The sequence below is a fragment of the Chiloscyllium plagiosum genome, chromosome 13, assembly GCF_004010195.1.
Source record: "Chiloscyllium plagiosum isolate BGI_BamShark_2017 chromosome 13, ASM401019v2, whole genome shotgun sequence".
NCBI lineage: Eukaryota > Metazoa > Chordata > Chondrichthyes > Orectolobiformes > Hemiscylliidae > Chiloscyllium > Chiloscyllium plagiosum.
In genome coordinates, this window is record NC_057722.1 from 39,830,361 (window position 1) to 39,843,632 (window position 13,272).

Below are 13,272 nucleotides of genomic sequence, written 5' to 3' on the forward strand. Positions count from 1 at the left end.
CCGTATGCCTTATTAATAGCACTATCAACCTGGGTGGCAACTTTCAGGGATCTATGTACATAGACACCAAGTATCTAAGCACCCTATGATCTGTACGTCTTTGCTTGCTATGGTCTGCCTATACAGCTTGCAAAACAAAGCTTTTCAATGTACTTAGGTACATGTGACTACAATAAATCTAAATCAAACAAATATTGCCACTGATCTATTTACTATGAATGGAGAGGACTTCATCTTAGTCACTGATAAATTTTCTCTGAACTTCCTATTGTCAGACATGTAAAAACTACTTCATATGTCTGCCATGATCAAACTTGGAGTCCTGTATTCAGTTTGCTAGGTGCACCTGAAGTAATAATTTCTGACAGTGGGCTGCAGTGCACAGGCACACCTTTCAGGAATACATCTGCCAAATGTGATGTTGAACCATGTGACGTTTTTATACAATTTTATGTCAGGTCTTGCCATGTGAATGGGTCAAACCATTAAAGTATTCATCCTGAAGAGTAGAACAATAAAACAAAATTTTTGTCATAACACCTCAGAGGTACACCTCTGGCTGTGAGGTCACCAACAGCAGATTATAACGTATAGAAGTATGCAAGTAAAAAATAATGTTGCCAAGCTACTGACTATCCAAATTCTTCAAAATTTATATCAACAAACAAGGGAGGATGAAAATGGTGTATGACCGACATGCAGTTGAGGCACCATGTCACCGACACATAGGTCAAAAGATCAGTGCCACATGCCACATACCACATAGTGAGTACGTGATGACATGCAGAACTTTCCAAAGTTCACAGAGAGTCGAAATCTTATGAAACCATGGCACCTAATGGAGCACCACTGAGGAGGAACAGAATTCCGCAAAGGGAAGTGTACACTATGCAAACTGTGCAGAATGAACATGCAAGAACGTAGCCAGATGATGACATTGAGATGGAAAACCAGGAAAGCAATCCAGGACATTAACCCTTCTGCAGATTCAAAACAGCTAAAAGCAACATCTCTAACTTCCAGAAGGTTAGATACAACGTTCCCTCTCTTCTCTCCAAGCTTCTGTGCATGCCGACCGGCATCCACAAGCTGGAAGCCACAGTCACACACGGATCTCAGAGGCCTGTGCAGCCAGGAACAAGATTGGAGGGAACTCTGCTTAGATCATAATAAGATTAGAAAGAGCTTTCAAATTGCTGAAATGATACATGGAGTCTTATGTGCTCACTAAACCCACCAGAGAACTTCAAGTAAGTGGAATTCATGTACCCAATTGTGTTACATTTAGATAACTCAGAAATATTACATGCATGCGTGTGACGTAATAATATTCTTGAGTTTGGTATTTTGCACTACCCCCTACTTGTGCAAATTTCACTGGTTTGTTCATCAGAAGTTCCTCCAAAGCACGTCCTTCTTGTCTCTATCTCTCTCTATGCTGAGAGAAATGTTCTGAAAAGCTTGATTATGACCAAGTTTTTGGTAATCTATTAATCTTCTACCATAATGATGGATCCAATCCATTTCTACTGTTTTTTCTTTTATATTCATTCTTGATGCATGGAAGTTGCTAATATTTATCTTATTTCCTTTGAGAAAGTGGTTGTGAGCTGCTGCCTTGAACTGCATTAGTCAACATTGGATAGATACACATACATTGCAGCTATTGTGTGTGAAGTTTGTGTTGTATCTCTAAAATATTGCCATTGTGTTTTAATTTCTTTGAATTTGGGCTCAGGATAGTCTGCCTCTCCTAAAGGGATGAGACTTCATTAAATGGTGAAGTTGAGTCTTGATCTAATCAGGACACTTGAAGCATTCGAACAATGATCTTGACCTCTTAACTTTTGAGTCTGATGAAGTTTTTCTTTGTGATGGTGAAGAGTAAGTAGGTGGATGGGATTTCCTTGAACATACCCATTTGTTTGTGCCTATTTGTGAAATTCATGAGCATTCTGAACGATGATATAAACAGTTACTTTTTTCAAAGGTAGTATTTTAATTGAGAAAATCTGAACAGCAAGTAACTTGTGCATATTTGACTTTATTTTAAATAACTTATCATGTTCTGTACATATCAGAAATCCTCACATGCTACACTGGCAGTCTTATTTTGTGCAAATGCCAGTATGAAGCCTCAAGAAGTATTTGTACATTTGTATTACCTGCAAATAGTTTCACACCCTAGTGATTTTATCACTCAATGTACAATGGGGTCAAAGTCCCTCAGAACTAGACAGTTCATTTCTTACAAATAGTTCCCAAATGGAAACAAATTGTTTCGGAAAAAAGTTATCAATTGCTGCTAGCATAATCATGCTACTAAATTCATATTAAACAATATAAGGGCATTGAGAAAAATACTGTGTGGTTATGATCCTGGTTTTAAGAACCAAAAATGTTTACATAAATAGTTTCTGTATATTATCAAAACATACTTATAAATAGGCAAACAGAGGTGTGAATTAATGCAAATGAGAATTTACTTTCAATGAAGAATGGGGTAAGATTTCCTTTGTGCTTTTGGTATAATAAAATCATAAAAGCTTTGCTAAAATATAGGTTAATCCTTTTGCTACACCATGTGTGAGAGAATATTTTCCCCTCTCATAGCTAACTATATTGTAGAGCATTATTACTTTATAATTCATGCATTTAATGTCATCCATGGTGCTTTTGACAAACTCATGCAGATGTACATTTTCAAACAGAGCCACTAATAATTTATAATTATCAGAAATAAAGTTGACCTACCAATAAGAATTTCTATAAGATTAAATTATTACATTTGGATGCAATTCTCAAAAATTTTAAGAAGTTTTAATCTATGTTTGCTAGATGACTCAAAACACCAGATAATTGTTGCTAGACGAAAGTAGATTTTCAATGTGCTGCTAAAGCAATAATAGAAGTGCTTGAATACTGGATACCTTAGCATTAATGTTGTTTCATGTGTGTTAAAAGCAGCAGAGGATAAAGTGTGCAAGTATTCACAATGTACTGACATTTATGTCACTTTCTATCCCATTGGCAATTCTATGGGCTTGTTGAAATGTTCTCTAGAATAAGTTTAAGTATTTGAAGTATGCTCTATTTTGTTAAAATGGCTGTGAACTTTGCAGTATTTCTTGAAGTCCATTGTCATGTTGAAAACATTTGGGAGTTCCACAGTTTTCCAACAGAAACAATTGTTTTATCAGCTTAGCCAAGTTTTCAATTAGTAGCAATGAAAATGCAGTTTGAATAGTATTAAGTCTACTAAAACATCTCTGCTGGTAAATTTTAAAGATATGAAATTCCTATTGATTTTTAGTACAACTGCAAGATGTATTTCACGCTATTCAACAGTTGATTAGCTATTTATCCCTCACCTCATGCACTAACATTACATTGAATATGTTGTAAACCACATCATATTTAAGGAAAAACAACATCTGTAAAATAAAAGATTATGGAACACAAAGAAAAGAAGAATTGTCTTTCAAAGCCTAATGGTAACATTTTTGCATGCTAGGAATGTAGTTAGGTAATCCAAAACCACAACAGTGTTTTTCTCTCCCTATATTTATAGGAAATATATTTTCTGAATGGTGCAGCTTAAATACATACGTATAATGGCCAAATTCATTCAGTGCAATGCAGCATTTTAATTCTATTACAGCACGATATTCCTAAAGAACTTGTTACTGGCATAGAAATTGTTTTGGAATACAACGTGCTTCATAACATATTGATATTAAATTACTTCCCTTTTGCATGCTTTCTTTTGAATAACAAAACCTAAATTTTCAGGGTTTATTCAGTTTTGAATCCTTGCTTGCAGATTTAGCAGCTCATTCTGCTTTATCCAGACAATTTTGCATTTCTGGTGTACTCTTTTGGTTTCAGTTATAACTGAGTTTAAATCCTGTGACATTTTAAGCCTGGTACAAAATATGAAAAATTTGCAGTGGCTTTGTTGAAAATTTTGCAAAATTATAAAGATGATAGATAAATTGAAACAATAAGTCATTTTATAGATGAGTATCGAAACTAAATCACAAAATAATTAAAATGAAATAAAATTTAACTGCTTTCATATTTAGTCGTATTCTAGTCTGGATTCAATAGAAAATTTATTTTACTATCTTAATCTTTAAAAAGTTGACTTTTAACATACAGTATCCTTTTGGGTAGCCAAAGAGTAACCCAAATAGGAGAAAACCAATTCAAACTTATACATCAGTTTTAAATCTTTTGGACAGAAGTAAAAATATTCTACAATAAGGGAAAGACCTAGAGAAATTTAATAGAACTGTGTTGATGCAGAAATATATTCCTTACAGCTTAATGAATGTACTTTTTGTAAATAACAGTATGCTTTAAGGAATATCAGTAACTTTACTGTGTGTCTATGCTCTCACACTCTCTATCTTTTTTTTTCACCCCAGCAGAAGTTGTGTCTCATCACTTCAGAATTATCATATAATATAGGTGGGCTTGTCAACACCTGTGATGAAAAATGCAATCACCTGCAGGTTTGGTGAGAGGGGAAATGTAACAAAAGTCAAAGGTGTGGAGTAATAGAAAACAATCTTCATTATTGTTATCAAATAAAACTAATTAATGTTCAAGTTTTCTTTCCCTGAACTTATTGTAAAATTGAAGTGTTACAAATAAGATTTAAATGGTGTTACAAGGACGGCATGCAAATTCCTGATGTGTTTCTATCCAGCTAACTTCCACTTTCTGCAACAAAGCTTCGGTTGAGTTACTGTCTAGATAGTTAAGTAACAAATCTTGGTTGAACTGAGTTGTTGTTCTGTAGATTGGATGCAGGTAAGACTTCAATGTTCAAATTTATACCATATAAGTACATTCGATATGAAATGTTCACTTGATCTATCGATTCTTTAATTCATTCTATATTGAGGTCTACTTCAAATTTTAGCCTTCATTGAGAGGGGATGTTCTGATCATATTCAACATCTTAATTAAAGTGCATTACTTCCCAACTCGCAAGTGGGGAAAACAGTTACAATGATAAGTTTCAATGATCACAATGACTCGTGCACTGTTTATACATTCTAAATGAGGAAAAAAAGCATTATCTCACTTTATCAAATGTATGAAACATTGTTATAATTGTCATTTATCTTTTAAATACTCTCACCTAAAAAGTATACTGTATCTTAAAATAATAATTGGCTGTGAACAACACATTTTTGATTGAATTTTGATTAAATCCAATTTGTCTATTTTAAGAAAATGACTGTAAAACCATTGGATACCATTTAGGAATGGTCAAGTACTCCCCATGAAAATTCTGAAGTAAACTTAACTGTAAAAATCCTGATACAGACAGCAAACTTTATATTTACATGGAAATCCCTACCATATATATCCTTAAATGTTGAATGTAAATCAGTCCATATTAAAGGCTTTCAGTAAGGTATCAAGGTCTCCTACATGTGCTGCTTGAAAGAGTTCAGGCTGGTCCATCAGAGAAAGCGCTATCCTGACAGCTGTCCAGATACTGCCTGAAATGAATTGATGGCAGAATTGTGTGCTTCGACTCTTCCTCTGTAAGTTCAAGGCTGTAAGGAAGTTGCTGACAGCTTCTCTGTTTGAATACAAAGAGGATACATAAATTGTTTATGTTATTTCAGAAGGTTATTACCATATCAAACCTGAGTCCTATTTTGTATGTACATATTTTGTTTTTTTTTGTTTAGATTTACATTCATGTTAGAATTTTTAAACAAAATTATGCATATAATTCCCCTTTTTATGAGTCCACAGCATCACACAATGTTGGAGTCAGCAATGACAGCTGTAAAATATCAGCAGAAAATGTTCTGTTGTTGTTCTTTCATGGAATGTGGGTGTCACTGGCTCGGCCAGCATTTATTCCCCTTCCTGGGCAGATAGAAGTCAACCCCATTTCTGTGGGCCTGGATGTGCATTTATTTATGCCAGACCAAGTAAAGACAGCAGATTTCTTTCTCTAAAGGAGATGAGTGAACCAACTGGGGTTTTACTACATTCAAAAGGGACTACACAGTCGCTATTAAACTAGTATTCTATTCAAGATTTTTATTGAATTCAAATTGCACTGTCTGCTGTGGTGGGATTCAAATCCATGTCTCCACAACATCAGCCTTGGGTTTTGGATTACTAGTCCATTGACTCCCATGCTGACAGACATTGCTGATGCTACATAGAAGACTGGAAAATGTTCCATTCTCCAACAAGCACATCTATCATTTTGATGAGGGCAAACACATATTAATATAATTAGCATGATTTGACTTAATATTGTAAACTACATTAAATTGTCATATATGGGACATTTACAGATTATTATTATTTAGTATCTTTACATTAAACCTAGTGTGTTCCAAATAAAATTTTTGGTGCTACCACTTTTCTCAATTGAGCTGTTCTTGAATATTTGCTCTCACAGTGGTAAAGGGGATGGAAAGTTGCTTTTTCTAGCAAATGAAGGCATATCCAGTAGACCCTGTTTAGCATTTTCCCAACTTAATTATTCTGATAAATGCTCAAATTAATTAATAAATCTGTCATATAATATGGTCAAACTATTCTTATTGATAAAATAAACTAACATCGTAGATGTAGAGTCGACTGGTCATTTTTCTAGTTTTAAGCCAATGATGAGAATGCAAAGGAGATACACACTTATAAAAAAGAACAACTATGGAATTGATTCTACTCTTGTTCCCCAAAAGGTAAGACAAAAAGTTAAAACTAGCAAAACATCAGGGATATTACTACTCCAATGTAATTTTGAAATGTTAAGAATTTGCCAATTCAGGTTTAAGTATAATGTTAAGATGCTAAGCTTTCTACTTTAATTCTGTGTTTGCAAAATATTTAGGTTGGCACCATTTTTGAAGAGAAACACTTTTCACAGAAATATGTGACAGACCTAGGCACCCCCATCCCCATCTATCCATGGTGTAAATAAAAGGGATAACCCAGCTTGGCCAGTTGTCCCCAGCATTTTATGGCAATTGGACCATTTATTGAGTGAGTTTTCTGTCTCAGAGAGAAACTCCAGCCTCGGAGAAGTGCCACTTAATAAAACAGCAGTTATCCCAGCAACACCAATGGCTGTTGCTAGGGAAATCATGCTGCACTGCAAGAGAGTCTTCCTGTGATGGAGGAGGAAGTGTGGGGGTGGGGATGGGGGAGATCAGGATGGAGATGGGGATTCCAATTTGCATGAGGAACCCCTAAAAGGAGGTATATATTTCCCACCTTGCCCAGCCATTTGTCCACAGGTTTCACCTACTGTACTGGATATTTGGTGTTGGCATCCTTGCCTGGTAAAATCAAAGCAGTGGCTGATGCCGACACTTGATCAGCCATTAATTAGTTACCAGAGGGCCTTACCTGACCTATGGGTGAACAGGCTGCCCCTTGACTCCACCACCTCTGGTAAAACTATAGTTGAGGTAGCTGGAAGGAAGGCATAGCCTTGGTTTTCGGCTCTCCCCACCCCACCTTGTATCCTGCCATGGGAGAGTGTGCAAAATCCTAGCAATGAATCATAATAGTATGTTTCTAGGTTTCATTCTCACATCCTTAATTGGATTAAAGAACATTCAATAATTGAAGTGAATAATTCTCTTAGGTGAACCAAAATGAACTGTGCCAAATCAGAATATTGGGTCTTATACCTTAACCTGAAAACTCTTTACAATTACATTTTTATTATTGAAAATTATCTGTGCCAGCATCTTATTTCAGGAAAGGGCAAGTTTGAATAAAAAGACATCAAGATAGTGATGCTGAACATTGATTCGCCCAAGTTCTGCTTTCCCTAGCAAGTTTGCTTTGGATAGATTATTCAGCTGTCATTGAACATTCAGACAGCAGATCACAGGAACACAGCATGAATGTTAAGAATGTTTTTACTCGTAGCCAGACTGAATGGTAATCTCTTTTTGCATAAAGTGAGTCTCACTTTGTGAAGAGTTTGCTTGTGATTGAAAACTTCTGCAAAATCTTTAAAAACAGTAATTGTACCTCTACAATATTCTATGATGACTGTCTTGATGTCATTACCTGATTATGTTCTGATTTGCAGAATTTCATTGATTTTCCTTCCAATTCCAGCATTCTCGTGCCCTCACACAGCTCACAACTGAATCTTCAATTCAATTCCTTGACTTCATTGTCTTTGTCCTCCCTCCCCTTTCAGCATTCTGAAAATACTGTTTTGTCTGTAACTCACTGGTCCACTTTTCAGTCACAACTGAAACCCCAACAATTCTTCTTTTCCCATTTTTTTCTTGGAGCACTTAAGAGTGGTTAGCACTGCTGCCTCACAGCACCAGGGACCCGGGTTTGATTCCACCCTCAGGTGACTACCTGTTTGGAGTTTGCACATTTTCCCTATGTTTGCATGGGTTTCCTCCCACAATCTCTAGATGTGCAAATTAAGTGGATTGGCCATAGTGTCCAGAGATATGCAGATTAGATGGATTAGCCACAGTGTCCAGAGATGTGCAGGTTAGATGGATTAGACATGGGAAATGCAGGATTAAGGGGATAGCATGGGGGGAGGGGAGGTGGTGAGTCTGGGTGGAATGCTATTCCGAGGGTCAGTGTAGACCGAATGGCCTACTTCCCCTTTGCAGGATTTCTATGATCCTGTTCAACTTTTTGCCCTTTTACCTCGTCCTTTCTCAATGTCCAAGACACCAAACCCTCCTAAGTGTCAAAGTATTGACATGTACTTCTTTTGATTTTGTTTATTACATTTGCTTTTAATAGTATTTCCTGTACTCTGAAGAGGCAAATGTAGATGGAGACAACTCAGCTCAGTCTGTATACATTTGATCCCAAGCATCCATTTGTCTGTCATTTTTAATTCTCCACTTTATTCCACACTGACCTGTCTTTGCCCTGCTACAGTGTTCCAGTGAAGCTCAAGACAACCTGGAAGAATAGCACCACAGCATTCTACTGGGCACTCTATAGGCTTCTAAACTCAATGCTCAACAATTTAAATCATAATCTCTGCCTCAGTATTGTTCTCTGTTGCTTTTCTTTGTCCCTTTCTATCTTTTTTTGCATGTTGTTCAGCCAATTGTGAACCTTTCATTCATACCTCCACTAGAACATAGAACATAGAACAATACAGCACAGAACAGGCCCTTCGGCCCACGATGTTGTGCCGAACATTTGTCCTAGCTTAAGCACCCATCCATGTACCTATCCAATTGCCGCTTAAAGGTCACCAATGATTCTGACTCTACCACTCCCACAGGCAGCACATTCCATGCCCCCACCACTCTCTGGGTAAAGAACCCACCCCTGACATCTCCACATCTTTCCTAAAGTGAGGCGACCAGAACTGCACACAGTACTCCAAATGTGGCCTAACCAAAGTCCTGTACAGTTGCAACATACTCTTCACGACTCTTGAATTCAATCCCTCTGCTAATGAACGCTAATACACCATAGGCCTTCTTACAAGCTCTATCCACCTGAGTGGCAACTTTCTTTATTTTTCCCTTATCATTCCCTATGGCTTTTCACCATGAAATGTTTTGTCATTTAGTTTTTCTGCCCATCATCCTATCATAGATCTTCCCTTTAGATAATTTTCTACCCTGTCCTCATTCACCTATCATATTCCTACCTCTGAAGAAGGATCACTGGACTCGATACATTAATTCTCCTCAGATGTGACCAGAACTACTGAGTTTCTCCTGCATTTTATAGAGTCGTAGAGATGTACAGCATGGAAACAGACCCTTTGGTCCAACCTGTCCATGCCGACCAGGTATCCTAACCTACTCTTGTCTCTTTTTCAAGCACTTGGCCCATCTCCCTTCAAACCTTCCCATTCATATACCAATCTAGCTGCATTTTAAATGTTGCAATTGTACCAGCCTCCACCACTTCCTCCGACAGTTCATTCCATTCATGTACAACCCTCTGAGTGAACAAGTTGCCCCTTAGGTCTCTTTCATATCTTTCCCCTCTCACACTAAACCTATGCCCTCTAGTTCTGGACTCCCCCACCCCAAGGAAAAGATTTTATCTATTTATCCTATCCATGCCCGTCATGATTTTATAAACCTTGATAAGGTCACCCCTCAGCCTCTCATGCTCCAGGGAAAACAGAGCTGAAAAATGTGCCGCTGGAAAAGCGCAGCAGGCCAGGCAGCACCATTTTATGTATTTACATCTCATCTCCAGTATCTGCAGTTCTTTATTTATTCTGCATTTCTACCTCTTACTTTAGATGAATAGTGATGAACATAGAACATAGAAAAGTACAGCACAAAACAGGCCATTTGGCCAACGATGTTGTGTCGAGGATTATTCCTAACATAAAATAAAATAACCTAACCTACGCACCCTTCGATTCACTGCTGTCCATGTGCATGTCCAGCAGTCGCTTAGATGTCCCTAATGACTCTACTTCCACCACCATCGCTGGCAAGGCATTCCATGCATTCACAACTCTCTGTGTAAAGAACCTACCTCTGATGTCTCCTCTACACCTTCCTCCTAATATCTATGACCCCTCATGCCAGTCAATCCTGTCCTGGGGAAAAGTCTCTGGCTATTGACTCTATCCATGCCTCTCATTACCTTATGTACCTCGATCAGGTCACCTCTCTTCCTCCTTCTCTCCAGAGAGAAATGTCCGAGCTTAGTCAACCTCTCTTCGTAAGACAAGCCTTCCAGTCCAGGCAGCCTCCTGGTAAACCTTCTTTGCACCCTCTCCAAAGCCTCTGTATCTTTCCTATAAAAGGGCAACCAGAACTGGACACAATATTTCAAGTGTGGGCTCATAGGGACTTGTAGAGCTGTAGCAAAACCTCACGGCTCTTAAACTCAATTCCCCTGTTAATGAAAGCCAAAATACCATATGCTTTCTTAACAACCCTATCCACTTGGGTGGCAATCTATGCACTTGAACACAAAGATCCTACTGTTCCTCCACAATGTCAAGAATCCTGTCTTTAATCATATATTCAGCATTCAAGTTCGATCTTCCAAAATGCATCACTTCGCATTTATCCAGGTTGAACTCCATCTGCCATTTCTCAGCCCATCCCTGCATCCTCGTGCTGCAGCCTCTAATAGCCCTTGATACTATCAGTGGCACCTCCAACCTTTGTGTCATCGGCAAATTTACTAACCCACCATGTAACTCCTCATCCAAGTCATTTATAAAAACTACAAAGACAGAGGCCCAAGAACAGAGCTCTGCGGGACACCACTCACCACTGACCTCTAGGTAGAATATTGTCCATCTACTGTCAACCACTCTCTGCCTTCTATCAGCTAACCAATTCTGTAACCAAACAGCCAAATCTACCTGTATCCCATACCTCCTGACTTTATGAATTGGCCTACCATGGGGAACCTTATCAAATGCCTTGCTGAAGTCCATATACACCACATCCACTGCTCAACCTTCGTCGATCTGTCTCGTCACCTCCTCAAAGAACTCAATAAGATTTGTGAAGCATGACCTGCCCCTCACAAAGACATGCTGACTGCCTTTAATCATGCTATGCTTTTCCAAATAGTCATAAATCCTATTCCTCAGAATTCTTTTTAAAACCTTGCTAGCCACAGATGTAAGACTGACTGATCTGTAATTGCCAGGGATTTCCCTATTCCCCTTTTTGAACAGAGGAACAACATTCGCCTCCCTCCAATCCTCTGGTATGACTCCTGTAGAGAGTGAGGAAGCAAAAATTTTCTCCAGCGGCTTAGCAACCTCCTTTCTCACTTCCGGAGCAACCTAGGATAAATCTGGTCTGGCCCTGGGGACTTATTCATCTTAATGTTTGCCAAAATCTCCAGCACATCAACTTCATCAATCTTGATCTGTTAAAACCTGTTTCCCAGCTCCTCAAAATTCTCATTCTCAACAAGGTCCCTTTCCTTAGTGAAAACTGCAGCAAAAACCTCATTTAGGGCTTCCCCTATCTGCTCAGACTCCACGCACAAGTTTCCTATGCTACCCCTGGCCAGCTCTACCTTCTCCCTGATCATTCTTTTATTCGTCACGTATGAGTAAAATGCCTTTGGGTTCTCCCTAATTCTTCCTGCCAAACCTTTATCGTGCCCTCTCCTGGCTCTCCTCAGTTCATTTCTGAGATCCTTTCTAGTAAACCTGTAATCCTCTAAATCTGTGCTAGATCCTTGCTTCCTCCACCTTACGTAACTGGCCTTCTTCCTTTTGACGAGAAGCTCCTTTGTTCTAGTTTCCTTCATTTCTCAGTTGTGATACACACTCTGATTAGCAATGCTCCACCACCCTCCCTGTTCTTTTTAAATGTTCTAAACCCTGGAACATCTAGCAAGCATTCCTGTCCCCATGAAACCCACGTCTCTGTTATGGCCACAACATCTTGGCCTATAAAGTGGCCAAGAACACTGGGAAATCAGAAGATTGGGAAGGCTACAAAAACAAACAGAGGATAACAAAGAGAGAAATAAGGAAGGAGAGGATCAAATATGAAGGTAGGCTAGCCAGAAATATTAGAAATGATAGAAAAAGTTTCTTTCAATACATAAGAAACAAACGACAGGCAAAAGTAGACATTGGGCCACTTCAAACTGATGCTGGAAGCCTAGTGATGGGAGATAAGGAAAAAGCAGGAGAACTTAATAAGTACTTTGCATCAGTCTTCACAGTGGAAGACATGAGTAATATCCCAACAATTAAAGAGAGTCAGGGGGCTGAGTTGAGTATGGTTGCCATTACAAAAGAGAAAGTGCTAGAAAACCTAAAAGGTCTTAAAATTGATAAATCTACTGGCCCTGATGGGCTACATCCTAGATTTCTGAGGCAGGTGGCTGAGGAAATAGTGGAGGCATTGGTTGAGATCTTTCAAAAGTCACTGGAGTCAGGGAAAATCCCGGATGATTGGAAGATCGCTGTTGTAACCCCCTTGTTCAAGAAAGGATCAAGACAAAAGAAGGAAAATTATAGGCCAATTAGCCTAACCTCAGTTGTTGGTAAAATTCTAGAATCCATCATTAAGAATGAGGTTTCTAAATTCTTGGAAGAGCAGGGACAGATTAGAACAAGTCAACATGGATTTAGTAAAGGGAAGTCATGCCTGACAAACCTGTTGGAATTTTTTGAAGAGGTAACAAGTAGGTTAGACCAGGGAAACCCAGTGGATGTGGTCTATCTAGACTTCCAAAAGGCCTTTGATAAGGTGCCACACGGGAGGCAGCTGAGCAAGGTGAGGGCCCATGGTGTCCGAGGTGAGCTACTGG

The 13,272-nt window shown here is 38.5% G+C and overlaps 1 protein-coding gene across 4 annotated transcripts in view; it reads right to left on the bottom strand.

Annotated features, from left to right (window-relative positions):
- Positions 1 to 1,984: 1,984 nt before the first annotated feature.
- pex5la (peroxisomal biogenesis factor 5-like a) overlaps positions 1,985 to 13,272 on the bottom strand; it is a 165,927-nt gene continuing 154,639 nt past the window's right edge. For 3 of the 4 annotated variants that reach the window (XM_043702244.1, XM_043702241.1, XM_043702243.1), the window contains one exon: positions 1,986 to 5,602. In XM_043702244.1, the coding sequence (XP_043558179.1) occupies positions 5,404 to 5,602 (199 nt within the window). In that variant the 3' untranslated portion in view covers positions 1,986 to 5,403. Of the gene's footprint in view, positions 5,603 to 13,272 lie in introns of all 4 variants that reach the window. The other variant, XM_043702242.1, reaches the window with a different exon arrangement.